Below are 22,749 nucleotides of genomic sequence, written 5' to 3'. Positions count from 1 at the left end.
CCCTGATCTCTAGAAACACTTCTCTTGAAGTTGTCTGAAACATGAATGGGCTCTTTCTCAAGTTACCCAGAGTAGACCTTAATATTGAGAAGAAGGTTAGTCATCTTCTTAAACTTGTCTTTCCAAATTCTCTGGTTTCTCGTTTACCTGACAGGTCGCAGTGTTTATGGAGTTAGCATTCACCAATTCAGCCTGAAGCATACAGCTCTATGAAATTTTTCTGCATTAAGAATGGGTATAGTCTGAGATAAACTGTTAGACAAGAAATTCATCAAATGAAAAGAGAAGTCTTGGGGACCATATCAAGCTGTTATACTTCATCAGACTGCAAAATCCAGAATCATAGTTCTCTTGCTGTCTCTCAGATTGCTTCAATCAATTGTCTTTGTTTCAGGCAGTCCTAATGAGAGGCTCCTGCACAATGGGTTTGAGTATACAATTTGTTTTCTGCCTCCACTTGTGTTGAATTTTGAACTTCCACCAGACTACCCTTCAGCCTCCCCACCTGTGTTCACGCTCAGCGGCAAGTGGCTCTCCCGGACACAGGTTTGGCCTTACATCTTTTTAACACTACTTTCAGCTTTCAAGAACATGAAAAATGCTTATTATGAACAATTTAATGATAGGTAGTGAAGGAACTGGAGACTAAACTCATGTTTTTAAAGTCCAGATTAATCCAGGTTCAGATGGAGGAACAATGTTCTGAGGTAGAATATACACTTATCATGGCTTGCATGAGAGTGCCATAGGCTGAGAGAGAGCAACTACTTGAGAACATGCAAACTAATGTATTCCCGTCCTCATTGTGGTGGATATGTCCCCAGTAGTGGGGAAAAATCAGAATACCTCTCATAAAATGTGCCAGTAAAGCTTAATAAATATCTTCTGGAAAATACAATTGATGTCAGCAAGAGAACAAGAGAGATATCCAAGCTAAGAACAAATAGAAATAACACAAGCAGAGATGTATGGTTGCTATTGCCTACCTGTGCAAGCTATTTGGAAGCCAAGCTTTATGAGCTAGCAGCAAACAATCTCTGCCTCTTTCTCTCTCTGCATGTAAGCAGAGTGTACAAGTACCTGAGTTTTTTGGACCTGAGCTGTTGGACTGGAAAACCAGAAAACAGCTTGTTAATTATTTGTCACATATTTGGTGTGCACTTTTTTCATAAAAATGATGCAAGATTAGATCTGAGTCGCTTTGAAAATGGAGCTTTGGCGCACAGTGCTACATTTTAAAGGTATTAAAAGATGGGCACCTAATAGGGGCTTTTGAATCCTCTCTGCCTAGTTCCCTGTGTTTTCAGTGACAGTGAAGCACCTAACATGCATTAGGCAATTTTATAAATCCCAATAGCTGCTTGTCTAAATCTCTAGGCACTTAAATGCCTTTGAAAATCTGTTCCACAGACATTTTTGAAAGTGACCTACCCACACTGATTTGAAGTCTCTTACACTACTTATATATCATGTGCTATAGGGTAGGTATTCTTGTAGATGCCTATCATACTGTAAAATACAACCCGTATCTTGAAAACAGGTGTGTATTGTGTCACAAGACTGAAGCAGTTTCCACCCTATAAGAAGGGCTTTGTGATCCATTTTCCCCAAAAAACTCTCATCTTACTCTGAAATACACAGTAGAAAACAGCATTTTTTTTATAAAGAACAAAACCTTTTTTTAAATAAAGCCAGGCACTGCACTAACAGTTTTGCTGCATATTGCATATTTAATTGAGCTATTTTGCTCACAATTTTAGTAGCCTTGTTCAACTAGAGTTCATTCTTGAGCAGTGGAGAACTTAGTAAGAGAAATATGCAATTTATGTGGATTTTTTTCTTCATCAAACTTTAAGAGTTATTAAAGTTAACATAGTCTGCTTTTTCAGATATTTCTATAATGTTAGGGAGGAAACTGGAAAAGCAGTTTATTTCTGCAGATCAGGCTTTCAAAGCTAACAGCGTTCAGATAGCATGCCTGATTTACCACCTTGTGAAATGTGCACTCAGGTGAGGTGATCACAGCTGGATTAACTTGACTCTTGCTGAAACTGCAGCATCTATTGTCTGAATTAATATTTGGCAAGTGTAGCATGAGCTGTTATGCTCTAGAAGCAGCCACTAGATAGTGTAATTTGGAAACGAGAAATTGAGGGTTATGAATGGGTCAGAAATTCAGAGACTGCATTCAAAGTGTGCAGCTGCTAGTAAGTCAACAGATTACAATTGCAGGTAAAGCAGTGATTCTCAACAAGGTTGATGTGGCACTGCGGGGTTCCTTGATCTTTTTGAGGCTGCCACACATTGTTAGCACTGTTAGATGTGCAAATGTGATTCACAGGATAAACCCAGAGATTTCAAATAGGAAACTAGTGTCAAAAACATTCTGACCTGTTGTGGTCTTTCTGAGTTGTTTAAAACCAAAGGAATTATCTAATATTTTCTGTAGTCAAAAAATAAGTGAAAAGTAAGATCTGGCATTTTCCGAGGGGTGCCTTTGGTCTAAAAGGTTGAGAACCACTGAGTTAGAGGAAGGGCATGCAGGTGAATGTCTAACTAAATTTAAACCTTATTCCCTATTCACCACTAAGACTTCACCGCTAAAAGAACTAGGACGCAGTGTTAAAATGTCACTGCATGTCGCACAAGTGCATATCGGGAGGTGAAGTTTTCTGGTCCCAAGCAAATGTCTGTTCCAGTCCACTATATTAAAATTTGGTCTGTGTTTGATAATGAAAGTGGAAAAGGTGAGTGCTTTATGAATTAGTACATATATTTATCTGCTGCATTAAGTTTTGAATGTTTAAAACACCAGCATGGGGATAAGTCACAGGATAAAATATTACTCTTCAAATTGGGGGGAAATAAATGGCTGAATGTTCTGAATAGTCTATATTTGGTCCAGCCAGAGTGGTGGTGCAGACTTTTTTTTTTTTTTCATTACAGTCCAAACTTTGAAACCCTAAGTTTTTAAATATAATAATATAATCATTCGTCTGTTTTTTCTTTGCTTAAACTAGCAACCTCCACCTGTAACTTAAAATGACTAAATCAGACTATCACTTTAGTAGTAACTAAGTGGTACTTAAATGTTTGCCAGAAAATAGAGGAGTTCTTGTGATTACACTACGCTTTAATTTATTAGTTAGACATGCTGCATAAAACTGGAGGGAAAATAGTACTTTTTTGCTGCTTTGTACAAGAGAGGCATGCAAGATGTAAGTTGTGTAAATATGAATGGAAGGCTTGTCCTGTCCTTATTTTTCTTGGAAGAATCCTTGGACCTTAACGTTTATAGAACAGCATTAATTATTGCGTCGTGATTTTTATTTATAAATTTCCCATCACTTTTATCTCCTTCTAGCATCTTTATAATGCGCCTTGGTTTTTCATATTATGGCAGATTGTGGATTTATGCTTTGGCAATTGGAAAGTGATCAGATGAGAGTGGTTGCTTTTCTATATTTCCTCCTGAGTACTGTATTGAATTAGTTTATTTTGTGGCTTAAATTTGAAATTGGAAATTTCCATAAAAGAACACCACAGGAAAGGCAAACTTTATGATGAATGAGAAGTTGTTGGAAGATGTTTCTTCATTCAGTTTCTGAGTCTTAACTTCTCTTCTAGCTCAGTGCTCTCTGCAAACACTTGGACAACTTGTGGGAGGAGAATCGAGGTTGTGTGGTCTTATTTGCATGGACACAGTTTCTCAAGGAAGAAACACTAAGTTATCTGAACATTGTCTCCCCATATGAGTTAAAAATGCACCACCAAGGAAATGGGCAATGCAGGACATCATTGGTGCCTCCAAATGCTGAGCTGGATAGTTGCGGTGCAGCAGGCACCACAACAGCTGAAGAAGAAATCCTTGATAAAAGAGCTGTACAGGATGTGGAATCTCTGTCAAGTCTAATTATGGAAATCGTAGACTTTGATCAGGCCCAACGGAAAAAATGTTTTAACAGTAAGATACACTTGTGCAGTATCTGCTTTTGTGAGAAGCTAGGTGCTGAATGTATGTACTTCATGGACTGCAGCCATGTCTACTGCAAAGCCTGCATGAAGGACTACTTTGAAATTCAGATCCGGGATGGTCAGGTCCACTGCCTTAACTGTCCAGAACCAAAGTGCTCTTCTGTTGCTACTCCTGGTCAGGTAATATTAGCCCCATATAATCGGTTCCTGCACCCCTTTAACTTGCTAATAAGAGTTCAGACTCAGATGTTCATGCAAAGTATATTCATTAAAGCACACAGGGTTCTTTTCCCCTGGAGGCAATGTGTAACCATCTGAGTTAGAATAGTGTGCTTAGAATCTGAGTTCATCTGGCACTGTAATTAGCATCAGATGTCTCAGGCGGGGGATTGGTTTCATAAGGTCACTGGCACAGATTGTTTTCATTATGGACATTTTTACACGTGCTCCTGATGCAGCACCGGGCACTTTTATTTAGCAAGTCACACTAATTAAAAGTGCTGGGTGCTGCGTTGGAAACAGATGTATCAGTGGCACATCATGTGTCAGCGCTGATAAAATGGTAGCGGTGCAATTTGAACTCTTTAAAACATTGAACATGTTTTAGTTCAAAGCACACTGCCGCCGTTTTCACAGTGCTGGTGCACGAGACTGCCAGCGCACATCAATTTACGTGCTCAAACAGACTCAATTGAGTCTGCTCTGACACGCTGGATTTCCAGTGTGTCGGAGCAGGCTCTCTGGATGTGTGTAAGTACCCTATAGATTTGCCAGTGCCAGTGGTTTGAATTGCCAGTGAATCTTCAAAGCATGTATCCCCAGAAACTGCAGATTTAACTACATAGCTTCATTAGTAACTTCCATACCTTACCTCTCCTTATATTGCTTCCATAAGCTGACTTAGGGGAAAGTAATATTTTAAAATGCATCAAAGCATATTTGAACTAGCTGCCAGTACTCATTTCTTTGAAGTGTTTTTCTTATAATAGTAACTGAAATTCTGAATAAATGCATGCTATGATGTTTTGATCTGTGCTTAGGTTAAAGAACTGGTTGAAGAGCAGTTGTTTGCACGCTACGACCGCCTGCTTCTGCAGTCCAGCTTGGACTTGATGTCAGACGTGGTGTATTGCCCTCGCCCATGCTGTCAGACTCCAGTGATGCAGGAGCCTGGTTGCACCATGGGCATATGTTCCAGTTGCAACTATGCCTTCTGCACCCTCTGCAAAATGACTTACCATGGAGTGTCTCCATGTAAAGTCACTGCAGGTGAGTGACACTTGTTTGCAAGTTGAGCCCAGTGTTACAGTTTCTATCGTGAATGCATAAATAAATACAGGGAAATATTTTTTTCTCCTCCTTACACCTTCTGCAGTAGGAAACCTTTGCATTGATGCAGTCTTCAGTATCTGATGGTGGGAGTAGAATTCTTGGACTTCCCTTGATATTGGCAACTTACGGAGCTGAAAACCTTGCTCCTGCCGTGCTGCAGTAAAATGAAGAAGTTGAGGGGGAAAAGTGTTTATTGCAGTATAATAATGGAGTTACTGAATCCTCGTGCTTCAGAGTTGTTTTTTTTAATACAAAATTGATTATTGATTATCTGGGGGAAATATAGCGCATAGAAATGGACATGTGAATGTATCCTGTCCCCACAGTGGCTTAGTGCCAGAGGAAGGTATAACAGACCCTCAAGGTGAGCACTTGAGAGAATCTGCCCACAGAAAGTTTTTTCCAATAACTGAGGAGTTTAGTTCTAGGGAATGAAGTATTTTAATATTCAAAATAGTTTAAAACCTATACTAAGGTAACTCAGGATGTTCTTGCCTGCTTCATACAAGTTTCCATTTGTTTTGATTCCATTTTTTTTAATCCTGGTACTTAATGGGATTCTTGGTCATGAGAAATGTTGTTTAGAAAGCCTTTTCCTTTTTGTCATTTTTATATTTGCTACCTGTTTTTACTCTAATAGACTGTCCTCTTGTTGTTATGAAAAGTGGTGAAAGGAAGCGTCTTTCTACTATTTATTTCTATAACATTCTCATGTCCACTCCTATCTGACTTAGGGAGGAGATGAAATATATCTTTTCACTTGTCACTTCATATGAAACCTTTTCTGTTAGTGTAACCAGTTTTGTCATTTGTCTTTAAACCCCTTTTATTTCACTTCTAGTTTTGTGGGATAGTGACCAGAATGCAGCATTGTATGAACCCCATTGATTTATATCCTGGCATTGCAAGATTTTCAGTATTGCTTTTTATTCTGTTCCTTAAGCATCTTGAGGATTTGATTGCTTTTAACTACTGCCATACGTTGTGCAGGTGAAAGGAACATCTTGTTCAACATGCTCAAGTTTATAGACTTATAACTTGAGAGATTGTAGACTACATGTGGGTCAGCAAGCGAGATAAAACTTCTGGGTGGCTGTTCCTTTTTTTTTTTTTTTTTTCCTGTCAGGGCTATTGGAATCCTCTTGGTCACTGAGGTCTTTGAAGCCTCCTGGATTATGTCTCCAGTGTGCTTGGCTCATCTTTTTAAGCATGCAGGGGCATCTGGAAAGTTTTCTGTAAGTCAGAACTGATCACTTATGTCCATTGGCAAACCTTACTTGCATTCACTGTATGAAAGCATTATAGCCTATCAGTGGTTGTATTGGTTTCTTTGGAAAATACATTAGACAATTGGACTTCTTAATACAGTACCATGCATAAAAGGCAAAGGGGTCTTTTCAGTTCCTCTGTTTCTTTTCCTAGAGAAGCTAACGGAGTTACGTAACGAGTACCTAGAAGCAGATGAGGCCACAAAAAGATTTTTAGAACAGCGCTATGGCAAGAGGGTGATTCAGAAAGCCCTGGAGGAGATGGAAAGTAGAAAATGGCTAGACAAGAATTCAAAATGCTGTCCTTGTTGTGGTACTTATATAGAGGTGAGTTTCCCAGGGCAAACTGAAGAATCCCAGTTTGCTCTTAACTGAACTGTCTTAAGTTATTCAGGTAATTTCTAATGGGAGTCAGAATATTAAAGATTGGTTTGTGGGACTCAGAATAACAAGGGTTGTAAATCCCTAGTTGTGTGTCAAGAATTTTCACATTTCTGTCCACATTGCATATAATGGAGGTGATGCCTCCAGAGCAGTGGGTATTTAATAATAATACTGCTGGCTACTACTTATATTCATTGTTCCGCTGCTAAAAACCTTGGTTGGCATTGGTATTTGAGCCTCATATGTGCCACAGACTTCTGTACTGTTCATATACTACTTACAAGCATCTTTCTTTAGTTACTAAATGGGTTCACCATTAGTCCTCAGGGTAATTGCTAATAAATGCTTCAGGGAAAAGACAGTTCTGAGTCTGTTTAATAGTAAAGCAAAAGAATGCTGCAGTGTCACCTATCTAGTCGTTCACCAGCAATGAATAATTTTTACCATGTTGATAGTATCTTTGCTTGCAAGAATTTATATTCACTATTTTTGTCAGTCAGAGCAGCTGGCATTACAGTAAACAAATTTCTCCACAGCTGGCTCATTTTTTAAAATCGGGGTCAAGGGAGGACAAAGTACTGGATTTTTGCAGCCAATTTTGTTTTTTTGTTGGCTCCTTGCCCAGTGACCCACAATTGTAGACAGTGTTTTGTAGACAGAGAGAAATGCTCCAGTCACAAAATACCCTCAAATTATGCAAAAGTGTCATGTCTTGAGACTGAGGCATGAGAAATTTAAATCTTTTCTCTGCTGATTGCTGATTACATTCCCATATACTAAAACCTTATTATTATTTAAAGCCTCATACCTCAACCCTAACCAGGAGTCAAGCATTAGTCTTCCATTTGGCGGTAAGTTACAAACAGGTTTTGCAGGGTCACTTGAGGCAGAATGGGAACTATAGCAGAATCAACTCGGAGAGTTACTTAACATTCCTTGCAGGTTGAACATGCCAAATCTGTAGTTATTTTGGTTGTCTGTCTCCAATCGGCATCTGACACTCCCACCCCAGAATCAGAAAGTGGATTGGGAGTCCTCGGCCTATTTTGCTGTTTTCTAAAACAGTTGTCTAATCTGTTGGAAAATTTCTGCTGTTTCCCTTAAGTGGCTAGTGGATGTAGTGAGTAATTTGCTTTGGTAGCTCAGGTGGGTAGAGGTGTGTTGTTGATGTGAAAATTTAAGTTTCAAACCCTGCTGGTGATGAGTCATGTGGGGTGTTGTATCGTTGCATGCTATAACTGGAAAAAGTCATTATTCTTTTGAATAAACTGGGTTCTTCCTTTCACATGTTCATAAAGCAGTCTCTAAAACAGCTGTCCAGTTTCAAAGTGGCTGGGGCCTGAATGCTAAACTGCATAGGCTCTGTCCATCATGCCATGTGACAGATGCCCCCCCCATCATGTCACTACCCCTTTAAGAGCTTCATGCAGCTGATCAACCAGCCACCGGTTGGACAGCTCGGCTTTAAAACACTTTTTTTGTATTTAAAGTACATTTTTTTTGTAGTTAAGTGTGGCCAGTTGTGCAACATGCAACCAAATACAGTACAGGTACTTCACTCCATTTCTGAAAATAGATGCTTCTGTATCATTTTTTGCACATTTTGATTGTTGGTGTGACAGGCAGGTTTGCAGGTTGTGAGATTTACACTCTGATCTGTTTGATTCTTATCCCTGTTTTTCTTGTTCCTCAACAGAAACTAGATGGTTGTAACAAGATGACGTGCAATGGCTGTAGGCAGTACTTCTGCTGGATTTGTCTGGGGTCTTTGTCTAGGGTGAACCCATATCAGCACTTTCATGATCCATCCTCTCCGTGCTTTAACCGGTACGTATTCACAGTCCATGCTCTTGAATCCAATGCAACTTACATTTGTACAGCTTCTTTCCTACTACCTTTCACCCCTAATTTATTTTTTATTTTCTTGCACTGGAAAAGTCGATGTTAAAGTCTGTGTGTACTAGTGGGAGGAAAAATTCTGAGAGGTTGGAAAAGAATGAAATGTGTTCAGATATGGTTTGAAATATGGAAAATTCTTTGAGGAATTTTTAATATGGTGGGAAATCTGCCAGCTGATTGCAGATGCTCTTTTCTCTGCCACTGATTCAGAGGCAGAAATTAATTTTTTAACAAACTGCTTTCTTAAAAAGTTCTCTGTTGGTGTGATGAGCATGGGGTAAGGGCTGAAGTGGGAAGGCTGCTCCGGACTTTAGGAGCTGCAGACTTTTCTTTAGTGAATGTTTCAGCATTAGGATGGTGTGTGGGGAGACCATTACTGCTTGGGCAGATGTGAGAGGAACAGGTGAGAGAGAGGCGTGACACCAGTAAGATGAAAGCTTGTATTCTTTATATGGGGATTTCTTGCTAATCAAGCATGACCAAATAATTCTTTGCAAATATATTCCATTCCCAAATATTCCGGCAAGTGTCGCGTGTCCTTCACTAGAGCATGTTAGGTGCCTTATTCAACCCAATAGAGCCCACTGTTTATTTCACTTGAGAATGCTTGCCCACAGGGCCCTGGCAGGAACTGGGATTGGGCCATGGGTGCTTCATCTGATGGGAGGGGCTGGCTCCCCAGGGGCTGGCTCCCCACTGCATGCATGGGGGGGGAGCAGGCACATACCATCCAGATGTGTGTGCGGGGCGGGGACGGGTACAGGCTGCCTACTGTGGGTTTGGGCTCCCTGCCCTGCTGCCCTCCCCCCAGCGGCTCCGTAGCCCCGTTGGTGGGTCCCAGTGCGGCAGGGTAGAACAGGGCCAGGCGAGGAAGCTCCTTGCCACTCCAAGTGCCATGCCATCCTGCCAAAGCCCACCCTGCCTGCCTGGCAGCAGTGCGGGTGGCAGTGTGGAGGTGTGCCCCTCACTGCTGCTGGATAGGCAGCGGTCACTTCACCAGGGCAGTGTGGGGCTCCCAGCAGCAGCGCTGAGCTTCCCCACTGGGTCCCACCCACAGGGCTGTGGAGGTCTTGGAGGAAGGGCAGCAGGGTGGGGAGCCCTGAGCCTGTACCCGTCCCGTTCCCCCACCTATACCTATTGTGATTGATACCTAGTGTGGCATTTCATTTTAATCACAGATCTTTAGGGGGGGTTTATCAGAGAATTTGCAGTTTTTAAATGGAGAAAACCAGGATCCTTGTTGATCATTAATAAAATGTACTAGTGTTTTGAGGCTCAATGTTGTAAAGCTTGTTAAGAAGTTACAATGTAAGGGGTTAGGTAAGTGCAAAATATTTTATTTGAATTAACATTAAGGGTTGCAATATGTGCATTTTCCTGAAAATACAAAATTGGCAAGTTTAATTTGTAGCTTCAAATTTAGATTGACATTTACCACTTCCTAATACAGATTCTTGGTTGCTTCACAGGTTGTTTCAAGGTATGCATGTTGATGACAGTGATTCGGATGCTGAAGATGAAGATTAGTTGCATCCTAATACTAAGAGCTGAAGAAACCAGAAATGGATTTTCCCATTTTTTTTTAAGTTTGTTTGCTTTTTAGCTTGGTTACATGATAAAAGAGTGAAACAGTGCACGCTGCAGGATGCATACACAACAATTCACAGGCTGTTTCCAGAAACAGAAGACCTCTGATGCTTTAAGGTCCTTATGTTCATGTCCACTGCTAAACAAAGTGAACAAACTAATAGCCAAAAATTTAAAAACAGTGTAGGAAACTCTACATATTGTGATGCACCCCTTTCTCTGAAACACTTTCTGGAAAGATTTCTGGGAATTTATTTGGGGGATCCAGCCTTGTAAGGGTCTTTGGATTCCAGCCTGCATGGTTTGCAGCACTGTCCTGTACCTGAAAAGGGCTGGATGTGCTGTCTCTGGAGCTCTTCAGTGATGCTGCCCGTGCCCATCAGAGAGAGGCTTATTAAAATACAGCACAGGAATTTCTTCCTATCTGCAGAAATTGCCAGTTGCTTCCCTAGCATCCCCTGACCTGGATCCAGATTGACTCATGTCTAGTAATCCACTGCTCTGGTGCTGCTGCAGCTTACTTGTGATGGGGAATTTGGGAGCGGTTTTTCTTCCCTTCAGTAAATCTAGTTACCTTGATTTTTGCTGAATCTCTCTGTAGAAAAGTTACAGCCACTTATTGCATATTTGGTTTGGTTCATTAATTAATCTCTATATTGCTATAGTATATTAACTTATTTGTTTGGTTCTGATTTGCATAATGATGAATACTAAAGCAGCTGATAGAATTTGTGCCCAGTCTGTGAAATTCAGTGCAGTTCTTTTTAACCAAATATTTGTGAGGTGATTAAATAAAGCAAACTTCTGCTGAGCTGAATTTTTACAGATGTACAGTCAGCAGTAAGTTGAACCTTTCAGCTGACTGAAGACTGCCTGTTTTTCCTTCCGAAAGTCTAATATAATGTTAGTGAAGAAAATGTTATGGTAAATACTTCTGTCTAAAGAACTTGCATAGATAAATGGCTCTGGAGTACTATCAGCTCTGCTTCTGAACTAGATCACTCGTTCATGCTGTTATTACATGTCAAAATGGCATTAAGCTGTTGGATAAATAAATCTTCTGCTGCCAGGGCTTCAGTAGAAGTCTCTGAAGCAAGAAAGCAATGATTGGAAGAAACCACTACACTGTCAGAACTGCTTTTTACGTACACGATGGACAGAAAATATTGTGCTCATATTCTGTGTTTAAAATGAAGCCCAGGTGCTTGGTAATGCTGCAGAGCCTTGAGAGGAACAGTTCACATCCAGCTTTTGTTGTTAGTAAATAAATCTTTACTCAGATGTACTTGGCCAAACCGAGCAGTGGTTTTAGCTCACTTCTTTAGAAGACAAATATTCCTGTTGCACAACTTGCCATCATAGCTGGCAGACTTAGGAGAGATCAAAGATATGGGAGACAGGACAAATTCCATATCACATGGAGATGGGCCATGGTTGCCTTGGATGAGGCCAGGGGAGTGTATGCAGGGTGAGTTTGCTTTTTGCTAATATTGTGTATAATTTGTACTTCTGGCACCTTCACATGCACTAAAATCACTTTAAGACCATAATCATGGTTGTTGTCATATTCACATCTGGTATGGGATGAATACAGGGTACAGAAAGTCACCAGGTGGAACAGAACAATGCTCTTTTTCTGGATGACCACTGTGATCTTGTAACACATTTAACAGTGCGTCACACTGATTCATGTGTCCAGTGACCATATGTATAAAGGTGAAGTCCAGACTTGCACTGGTTATATGACATTCCAGATCTCAGAAAAGGGGCTCCTTGCCTTTCACTTGTTCATAAAGCCAGTGTTGGGGACGGGGGAAGCTCTCACTTCTTCAGAGTTCTAAGAAAAGATGTCTGTTTGGAAATGCTGTTTGCTAGCTCTGATACATGTTAAACACACAGCAATCAAGAATTCAGACTAATTCAACTGGATGAATGTAAACATGGTCTCTGAAATGTTTCTTTGTAATTGAGATATTGAGAAAAACACCCTATTGCATACCAGCTGTTTTAAGGAATGGTTATGTAAAGTGGATAAGGATATTTGGTTTCAGGGCTGTCCAGCCTCCCAGGCAGCCACCCTCCCATTTGCAGGGATAGCCCTCACTTGCCTGTGGGCTCCCAGGTAGATAACCCTGTTCTACTTCCTACTGCAGTGCACTGCATAAGGGTTAGCTTTGTAAAGAATTTTTGCTGAGACAGCCACAAGGATAAAGTAACATTGCTGGTACTCTTTCCTTTTTAAGCAACCAAGAGCTCTATTCCCTCAACTTTGTAAGAAACATGTAAATCAGTATCTATTATAAAGATGAATGTGAGATAAAGATTAATAAATATTATTTAAATGTAGATCTGTAATTACTCATGCTAGTATTTGTTCCTTTTAATTGTAGGGTCTGCAGCTGAGCCCTGTTTTGTTACAGACTTCACATCAGAGGCATTCATGTTCCATTGCCATGTATGGACTATTCTTGATATTCAGCAGCTCAGAGCACTTGCCATAATCTTTGATAATTATGCTTTGGGAACAGTTGTTGGCTTTTACATACTTGACCTACACCTTGGGAGTTCTACAGTCTTTCCCTGGTTATAGGCAAATTATAGAAGCTGAAGTAATTAATTACAGCTGCTTAGTAGTTAAAGAAAAATACTCACAGCTCCTGGGTAGATCCAGTTATGTTTAAAGCAAAACACACATTTTCTGCAGGAGTTCTAACTTTTTTAGCATTAGTTCTCATGGCCTGAATTAAATTTTTTTGAAAGTGCAGTTTTTCACGTAAATTATAGGTAAAAATACTCCCTTAAACTGGAAGCCAATATGAAAAGTCAGCCCCAGAACTACATGCATCTTTCTGTATCTGTTCTTACAAGCTTTTTAAACCTACAGAAATGGCTAGTAGACATGGAGTGCTCAAGCCCTGGCCTGTAGGCCAGATCCAGCCCTTGGCACTGTCATCCAGCCTGCAGGGCTCTCCACAGACCTGGGGGGGGGGGGGAGAACAAATGGGCTGGGGCCCCTCTACCACCCCTGCCCAGCTGGGCTCCAGTTATAAAATTGGCCTCATGCTATTTACATGGCCTGTGGGACCACTATCATGAGCACCACTGCAATAGATTAACTGTACAGAGAGCCTAGGCTATCGCTTTCTCCAGGCACTGAATAAATGCATTTGTGCTGTGTTGCTTTATCGATTCAAAACTTTTCAAGAAAAAATCTAGAGCTACTGCAATTTTTAAAGCTGCATATCTCATTAAGATTTTGGCACCTGCATTACACAACTATTTTTCATAAACTTACCTTTGCTACTACTTTCTCATATGTTCCCAGGAGTCAATTAAGTCATGCTGTTTCTTTCCTTCTTTTTTTTGGTTAGAAATGAATCGGCTTCTTTTTCTGACCGTATTGGAGTTCCATGGGCTTTGCAAAAAAAGTCAATTTTTGGCTAGAATGTTAAAAGTTGTGAATATAGTTGAGATGACTCTGTTTATTTGGAAAAAATACTAGATTTAATGTAGAAAGTTACATTTTGAATGAAAAGGTCATGAATTTCAATGTAAAAAAAAATATATTGCTCAAGGAAAGTCTTGCCACCAACTTTTCTCTACAGTGGTTTGGCACAAGCCCTTGTACAAGCTACAGAAGAGGTAATAGAACTTTATTCCTGGTTCCAATCCACAACATGAGTCTTGATTGAGGTCTGCTTATCACCAAGTGTGGTTAGGGGGCTACCATGAGTTGGATTTGTTGGCTGCAGTTTTCCATGTAAGGACAACAGGATACACCAACATGATGAAAGGGAAGAGGCAATGTCTAGTCTCAGGCCCCACACTGCCATACCTGAGTATTAAACAACGTAGAGGAAGGACACCACCATACATTACATGTAAGAACATAAGCATTGCCATTTACTGGCTCAGACCACAGTTTTATCTTACCCAGTATCCTGTGGCGCACAGTAGCAAAGAATGGATGCAGGAAGGAATAGAAGTGGGTAGGACTGGGGTTTGTCCTTCCTATTGTTCCTTTTCCACTTGCAACTCCCAGCATTTAAAAGGTATAGAAAGTCCTAATTCAGAGGCTATATCCTTAACTCTCATGCTCAATAGCTACTGCTACCTCTTTCCTTAAAAAATGTCCAATCCCTTTTTAAATATAAACATTTCTAAGCCATCATAAAACAGCAAAATAACCCTTGGGACATTATAATGTTGGGATTTAGTGTTTGTGTGTTTAAAACTCTACTCATAAACAAAACAGTAGTAGTTGTTACAGATGCAAGTAAGTTATTATTTACCTATTCAGTAGCTACTGCACTTAGCAAGACAATTTGAGAGCCAGAATGTCAAGGTTTTTACTTTACTGAGGAAAAAGGAAACCCAAAAAGTGTCCAGTCCCTCCCAGGAGTAGGACTTATCAGTACCAACTAACAGGTGCAAGTTTTGAGGAAGGTTACTTACTGGCAGCCTCCAGCAGGGGCCAGTACAAATTCACCAGGGTCAGGAAGAAGCATTGTGGGAGAATTAAAAAAAAAAAAAAAAAAAAAAAAGCAGTCATAGACTTATTTTACATAATCAGCTTTTTACATATCTTCATATTTGATACTAGAGATGCCCGATTTAGTTGCTATATAGATTAATACCTTGTTCACAACCGACTCTCTCATTAGAGAATTAAGTTAGTATTGGAAGTTGCCAGTACACAATGCAGAGGGTCCAGTCGTGCTTAATTAATGCCGTATAGTCAGCATCCACCTGCCTGGCGGGAGATGGAGAAAAGCAAGTACACTTTTTTTTTGTTAATTTAAGAGCCAACATAAGAGTGTGTGTAGCAACTCCTCCTGCCCCACAGCTGATGTCCCAGAGAAGAACCTGTTGGTGTGCCCTGGATCAGAAGAAACTAATCACTGTATGGCTTCTTAGACTGGCTTCTTTCTACTCCCATCTCCTTCATACTATATAGGGGCTCCACAAGTTTGTTATGAACAAGCATTAAACCTGGTACATAAAATAAAAGGAAACATTTAGTATGGGTAAAATGCATTGAATTAAGGCATTTTGTTGGTGAAAATATAGCCATTACTAAAAGTTTATTCCTGCCCCTATGCACCTTTCTAAAAACAAAACAAAAACAAAAAACCACCTTTATTGGGAAGTCTTAGCAATGAGAATTACTAGTTTCACATTTTAAAAGTTCTGTGATAAAGTGGCACTTTCTACCATAGGCAGGAAAAAACCCCCAAAACACATGGCATTTCATTCAAATAACTAAGCTGGCTTGATTGGTTTTGCTTATGGTTTCTAAGAAGCACCACTTGTTCTCGTATACTAGCCCAGCACTAGGGTTCAAAACACTGAAGTGGAACATTTAAATGTTCATCTGAAGATTTTAGTTCACTTTAAAAAGTAAACATGGAACACAAGATTTATCTGACAGCTTCTTCCTCAAAAGAAGAGCCTATTCAACAGGAAAGATTTTCTAATGCAAAATGCATAGGCAGCAGAAGGGAGTGGGGGCTAACAGGGCTTAGCCTCCCAAAAAACACGGGGCAGTGGTAGGGCTGCAAGGCAGCCTGGCCATGGGCTTCTGGCAGCTGCAGCAGGGGTGGGGAGGGGTGCATGCGCAGCGAAGGAAGAAGTGCTGGGGCTGCACAGCAGGGGCAGGGCACGACTGAGCTGCGAGTGGCTCATCCAGGGGAATTTGACTCCTGCTACTACACACCACGACGGAGGGGCGGGGTGGGGTGCACACCCCCAGATCTGCATGGGGCGGGCTGCAGCTGCATGCTGGGAGGGCTGCGCTGGGCTCTTCATGAGGTACGGGTGGGTCACGCTGCATTCGGGGTGGGCAGCGGTTGCATTGGAGGGGGCCAATGGGGGGGGGGGCTGCAGCCACCCCAAATTTTGCCATAGCCCCTGCAACACCCCCTCCCAACACCGCTGCCACCACCTGCAGCCTGACCCAGGCCCCCCCACTGGGAAGAGCCCAGCACAGAGCCTAGCACAGGCAGAAGCAGGGGCTTGGGTGATTGGGTCCTGCCTGTGCCCTGCTCCCTCTCTCACAGCTGGGGCATCAATCTGCACCCTCCGGCCCTTCCCCCTCCCCCCTATATCCCCACAGACTTACCTGCTTGGGGGAGGCATGCGCATGCTCGGCTACCCAAATAATTTTTTCTCCCTTTGCGTGTGGCAAAATGTGCCACTTAAAAATTTAAAAGCTAGCCAAAGAGACAGCTTGATCTGGCGAATTACTCACCTTTGAAGTATTTCACTGTTTTAACTTTGAGTTCTAGCGTAGCATCCTCATCACACACAAAGACAGTGTTGGGATGCTGCTGAAAGGCAGAGACGGTCCACATGTGGTTCACCCCCTCCTCAATGGCTTTGTAGAGAGCAAAGGCTTTATGGGCTCCCGTGATCAGAATCATAACCTGAATTCCAAGACACAGGAGGTCTTTTGTCAGGCTCCGCAACACACAGGTGAAAGAGCACACTCAACTGTGTACATCTACATTCAAAACATAGTAGACGCATAGGTCAGCTGGGGCAAGAATAATTTTTTGTTATCCCCGCTTCATTTGCCTCAGAGAAACAATGGCCTGCCTCACCATTTTAGAATTAATGCATCTGGTCCTTTGAACTCCTAGTTTTTATGCCACAACAAGCTGGGTACGTTAGGCAGCTGCAGGCAGTGACCTAACCATTATGAGGTACAAAAATAAATTCAAAACACCCACCGTCCCCTGGCTCCCACGCGTTGCTAGTACAGCACTAGGTGAGTTAGCGGTTCTCACACTGTTTTGTAAGCTTTACTGGGGAGGTCCTAGTGGATGTTCTTAGTTTAACTGTATTGAATGGCTATATTAAAATAAGTGTTAAGACAAGGAAGAACTTTGGGCAGAGCTTGGTCACCAGGAAATAATACAGTGTCCTCAAGCAGCAATAAGGGACTATTTTTCTCCAACCTCTCTGGCATCCATGACTGTGCCTACTCCAACTGTCAGAGCCATTGTGGGGACTTTGGAGAGGTCTCCATCAAAAAATCTTGCATTAGCCAATATGGTGTCCATAGCCAGTGTCTTCACTCTGGTCCTGGATACCAGACTTGAGCCAGGCTCATTGAAGGCAATATGGCCATCTGGGCCAATACCTGTGTTGGAAACAGTTTAAAAAGTTAGGTCACTGGTTTAAACTCTTACAGTAGGAATCAGAATCCACCTCAATCTTATTAGAAATACACTAATAGTTGTAGATACACAAGGAAGGAGCACATTCACCATAAAAAGCTTAGAAAGAAATTAAGGGCAGAATCCCCATGCAAGACAGGAGGGGCAGAACCAGACTCCCGCACATTTGAGGGGCAATAAAAGTAATGGGAAAGTTAGTTGTCAAAGGCAAGCTGACGGTAGCAAGATTTCTGTTAGTTTCCACTGTCCCAGCACCCTGTTCCCAGTAATCAGAGGAAATGGAAATAAGTAACGTACTGTTAGTGGAGAGGTAGATGTACAACTTGACTTCCTAGGAGCCTAGTAAGTTGCTTTAAAAAAGGAATTCCCCAGACAGTTAACTAGAACTATGGTAGAACCAGGCTGCATTCCCTCCAACTAGTAAGGATTCATTATTCCTTCAGATTTTCACCTCCAATAAACAGTTCGATCCCTCCAGCTGCTTTAATTTTTCCCTCAAAAGCATCACACTCTGCTTGTAGGTCAGCTGCGTTTCCATCCAGGATGTGGGTGTTTTCTGGAGAGATGTCAATATGCTTGAAAAAGTTATTCCACATAAAGGAGTGATAACTTTCTGGGTGATCCCTTGGAAGACCTAGAGAATAGGGATGTTTGTCATTCATGCTTATATTACAGTTGTATCTGCAGACCCCAATCAAGACAGGTGCCAAGACTGGGCACTGTACAATCCAAAGTCCCGATCCTGCAAGCTGTTCCACATTGGCAGTTACCTGCATCCATTTAAAGCCCCTGTGACCTCAGTGCCCTGTACAGGGTAGTTTCCAGGGTTGGTACCTGAAAACGGCAAGTAAGTGAAGATGGGAGAGAGATATACATCTATGCTATAAGAAAGGTACCTAACTATGCATGGACTTGCAGTGTTTTTGATTACAAACGAGATGCCAGCTACCTCTTCTTTCTCACTCTGGGCTTCTTTCATTTCCTTGAGTTTTGCATTTTCTTAAATTTTTGTATTAAAAATAATACGTAACTCGAATAAGATCCCACTGCTAGGGAGAGGCAAATCATTCTTGTGCTTTGGTTGGGGTATTATACTATCATGGAACAGCTTCTTTTCCAAAAAAGCAGATGCACAAGTGTAACTGGTTATTGTCTTTACAGCTGTGCTCTAAATTAGCATGAGTAAGAGACTTTTACCACTGTGCCAAAAGCCTGGGAAGCAATGATTAAGAGACTAGCTAGTTTGATTTTTTGAGACTTCCCTGAGAGTTATAAAGACATCCTAGATAGGCTGCTTATGGGGCTAGTTTCTTGCATGAAGATTGCTCATAGAAAAATATGCAAATTCTTTAACTACTCAGACCAGGAATTGTGTGCAATAGCAGTTAGACAAGGCCAAAGAGCAGCCAGAGCGTGCATATTTAGCACTCATATTAGCTACCTCAATAACTAGAGTATTTGTCCAATGGTCTCTGCATGCTGCATACAAGAAGGGGGTATTGCACCACAACCTCATAAACAAGGCAATCCCCATCTAGCAAAACAGGAGCCTATCAGTAAGTCTAAAGGACATTCTAGCTGGAGGCCCTGCCTTTCTCAATCAATTACTAATTACAGTATTTCTTCCAAGCTAGCAAAATAGCAAGAAAATTGCACCAGATTTTATTTCCCTGACTGGAAGAAATCAGGACTAAAACAAGGATGTTCAAAAGGTGTTCCATTCTGCAAGCAGCATTTTGGGAAGGATTCCTTTATTGACATAGCAAGATTTAAAGCTATGGTGGCCCCCATAATTGGAGGAAAAAGGTGCAGTTTGTTAATTTGTACTACTCGGTATTCTGACCTCTTGTTTCTGTTGTCATCCGGTGCTTCGCAGTACCCAGGTTGTGCTGAAGCTCACACAAAACAACCAAGCGTATCTAACAGATACAACATCAGATGACGGCCTTCTAGTATATTCTAGATAGAGCCAATTACGTTAACACTTGGATGAGGTGGTTTAGACAGGAATGATCCCACCATGACCAGGGAGTTGGGACTAGATGGCCTCCTGAGGTCCCCATCAGCCATATTTTCTATCTATAGCCTGTAGTGATCAATGCTTATACAGCCTCTCTCTTCAATTCTCTTCCTATCTGAATGTTCATAGCTGTATTGTGCAAGTTTCAGGATCAGCAAATCAGAGAATCCTATTGAAGAAGGTATTCTTTGCTATATTGAACAGCAGCAGCAGTGGACATGTTCAGTATCTCTGGAAGAGAGTTTATGGGAGATGATTTACAAGTTAAGTAATAGCGAAGAGTGATAATTGTAGCTGTGATGGTCCAGAAGTTGTGCGAGACAAGGGCTACTTAGGGTGATGGCTTTTACTGGACAAACTAGGTCCGTGCCCAGGGCAGCTGCCCTGATTGCGCTGCACTGGTTATGGCACTGCTATTAGCAAGTTACAGAGTTCAGACAGCAAGGTGTGACAAGGCAAAGTGAGCCAGGTGGCTGCCAAGAAACTAACTCAAAGGGACACCGTACTCATTTCCCTCCTCTCTAGATTACCTGGCACTGCTTTTTCTACAACGAGATTAACATTGTAGTAAATGAAACAAACCAGAAATACCTACATTTCAACTATCACAAAGTTGGGGGGGAGGGGGAGACAAAGCAGGTAAAAAGCTTGCTTGTGCCCGTCCCCCCACCCCAGCCCCATGTCATGGACTTGGTGACTCACCTACATATTCATCCATATTAAAGGTTCTCACATACTTGAAGGACAGGTCTCCATTCTTGTAATATTCAATCAGCTTTTTGTAGCACCCTAATGGGGTGCTTCCTAGAATAGATACAAAGACAGATCAAAATAAAGTAACTAATGTTTCCACAGTGCTAAGGACCACCCAGTTGTTTAAAATTGATCATCAGTAATTCAGTCCTGTAGAGTGTTTTGTTACTAAAGGCTGAACTATTTTATTACAGAACATTGGCCCTCTCTTGCACAAACACAGAGTGCAAATTCAGTACCGGCACCATCTGTTCAAAATCCTGCTCAGAGCAGAACCTGGCGGAGGAGCAGCAGACTCAGTGCGCTTTACTGAGCTTTGCAAGTAAACGCACAAAGTCATATTGCTTCTGGGTCTCAGACTGATTGGGGGGGAGGAATCACTATTCATCTACTTCCTAGGAAGAAAGCGACGTTGTCAGTGTCTGCCCAAAGCTGCTTTGAAGATAATAACATTTACCGCTGAGTATAAAAGAAACGAGAAGTAGCCATGTGTACCAATCTGTAGCTTTAGCTCCCAAGTATCCCATGGGCAGCGCAAGTGACTAGTTCTTCTGATTCCGAGTCCCCCAAAACAATGCGACTGGCTCATTCAATCACCAGTGCTAAAACAAGTTTGCAAGTTCAAGAGAGTCCGTATTGTTCCCTCTAGTTCTGGTCTTACCTGTGGGAAGTCCAAGAGTGAAGTATCTGTCTGGACCAGGGCTAAACTGAACGATTCGATTCCTAATGAACTTTGCAGCCCACTCGCTGGTCTGTCCATAGTTTTCCAGAATGATGAGTTTCATGGCCACCTGTGCGTTGAAATAAAGAAGCTTTAACACGATTCGATTCTGCGTTGACAAAGGTGCCGAGGACTCGTTATAACCCTAGCCGGTTTTTTTGCACAGTCACATTCTTGCTCCACCTCTTAGTGCAAGACCTGCGAGTGGGAACGATCCAAGGTGGACGCGTTATCTGTATTCGATTGTGAAATAATCGGCAAATGACTCTAAGCCCACGAGGCAGGTACAGAAACTACCAAGGGAAGCCACACGAATAGACACCGTGCTTTAAAAGCAAACAGAGCAGGGGCTCCCTGGTACCAGGTGATTTGTGCAGGGTGGTGGCAAGCGGGACGGGACGCACAAGGTGAATCAGTTGCAAGCTCCTAAGGGTTCCCCTCCTAAAACCAGGAGTTGCAGGGTCGGCGCCTTGGCAAGGGCTCTGTCCCCTGGCAGGGTCACACACCCTCGGCTGGAAAGGACCTTGTGCAATCAGGTCAGCCCCCCACTCAGCCTCCAAGGTCCCTGCACAGGGGAGGCGCAGGCCTTGCTTGACCTGCTAGCAGGCTGGGACACGAGACAGGGCTCGCCTTGCAGCCTGGGGAGGAGGGCCAAGCCTGGCTCCACTGCCCCCCTGCTTTGCTCCGAGGCCGAGCCGGACCCCGGCAGCGCCGCGCGAGCCCCCTTACCTGCGCTCGCCCCGCCCCGCTCACGTGACCGCCCCGGCTGAGTCAGCAGCTGGCCCCGCCCTGCCCCGCCCCGCCCCGCCCCCAGCGCCCGACTGGGAGGCGGGCCGGGGCCGGGGCCGGGGCCGGGGCGAGCGCTCCGCAGGAGCTGGTTGCGTCTGGGCTGTGCGCGGAGCCGAGCGGGCTGGGCCCCCAATCCCAGCGCCCTGCTCGGGGTCCGTGCTTCATGCTCACGCTCTTTGGGTAAAGCTGGCGGCTTTCATTAGACCAACGCCAGTAGTTGGGAAAATGTTTCTTTGCAAGCTTTCGGGTGTCTTCTTTTGCAACTACAGGTTTCCCCGCGGTGTGCTGCGCCTGCGTTCCCGCAAAGCTGGGTAACTCCAACTCGTGTCAAGGGGCCCACTTCACAGTGTCCCAGACCTCGACTGTGCTGACCCCCAGACCTATTTGTACCGCCTTTACACGACTACTTTGGTGCTCACCGACAGTAGAGAGTGCACACAAGCACAGGGCACTGTCATAACGGGGATGGCGACTACAGGAACGCGTGTCGCAGACAACGAGCGAGGAGCGCAGATCCACACCTTGGTGAGCGTCACCCCCACAGTGCACCGCACGAAGCAGCTACTGCCGGCTTCCACCACGCCGATCGCATAAGAGTGAATTTACCTCGCCTCTAACCAATTTGTGGTATAAAAAGGGTCATCGCATAAGAACGAATCCCGCATAAAGCAAGAGAAACCTGTATTTGAGTTGGTCTAATAAAAGATAATCAGACTTGCCCAAAGAACCTTGTCTACCTATGTCCTTAGACCAGCAAGGCTACAACGTAACACCCCATGCTTCATACATGATATATTTTACATTTTTATTACTAAATATATTTTTCTAATGAAATGCTCA

At 42.7% G+C, this 22,749-nt stretch overlaps 2 protein-coding genes and 1 long non-coding RNA gene across 5 annotated transcripts in view; 2 read left to right on the top strand and 1 right to left on the bottom strand.

The window, feature by feature from the left end:
- The window catches only part of RNF14 (ring finger protein 14), a 20,569-nt gene extending 5,580 nt beyond the window's left edge, over positions 1-14,989 (top strand). For both annotated transcript variants that reach the window (XM_006263397.4, XM_019478551.2), the window contains exons 4-9: positions 395-546; positions 3,628-4,155; positions 5,016-5,244; positions 6,730-6,902; positions 8,656-8,786; positions 10,328-14,989. In XM_006263397.4, coding sequence (XP_006263459.1) covers positions 395-546; positions 3,628-4,155; positions 5,016-5,244; positions 6,730-6,902; positions 8,656-8,786; positions 10,328-10,385 — 1,271 coding nt within the window. In that variant the 3' untranslated portion in view covers positions 10,386-14,989. The remainder of the gene's footprint in view (positions 1-394; positions 547-3,627; positions 4,156-5,015; positions 5,245-6,729; positions 6,903-8,655; positions 8,787-10,327) is intronic.
- GNPDA1 (glucosamine-6-phosphate deaminase 1) lies at positions 14,786-21,931 on the bottom strand. Of its 2 annotated transcripts, none has more exons than XM_006263396.4 (7): positions 21,850-21,931; positions 21,061-21,190; positions 20,349-20,450; positions 18,078-18,260; positions 17,405-17,589; positions 16,696-16,870; positions 14,786-15,437 (listed from the first exon to the last, which is right to left on the bottom strand). In XM_006263396.4, exons 2-7 carry the CDS (start codon positions 21,182-21,184, stop codon positions 15,340-15,342), a joined length of 867 nt encoding a protein of 288 aa, XP_006263458.1. In that variant the 5' UTR covers positions 21,185-21,190; positions 21,850-21,931; the 3' UTR covers positions 14,786-15,339. The 2 variants fall into 2 exon arrangements, with proteins under 2 accessions (XP_006263458.1, XP_014453069.1); XM_014597583.3 differs by lacking the exon at positions 21,850-21,931 and adding an exon at positions 21,717-21,813.
- Positions 21,920-22,749, top strand: LOC132252495 (uncharacterized). The gene is made up of 2 exons (XR_009464412.1): positions 21,920-22,089; positions 22,179-22,749. It is a non-coding gene; the product is annotated as an uncharacterized LOC132252495 (long non-coding RNA).

This window comes from Alligator mississippiensis, chromosome 9, assembly GCF_030867095.1.
Source record: "Alligator mississippiensis isolate rAllMis1 chromosome 9, rAllMis1, whole genome shotgun sequence".
Classification (NCBI taxonomy): domain Eukaryota; kingdom Metazoa; phylum Chordata; order Crocodylia; family Alligatoridae; genus Alligator; species Alligator mississippiensis.
This window is presented reverse-complemented; position numbering and strand designations above follow the sequence as displayed.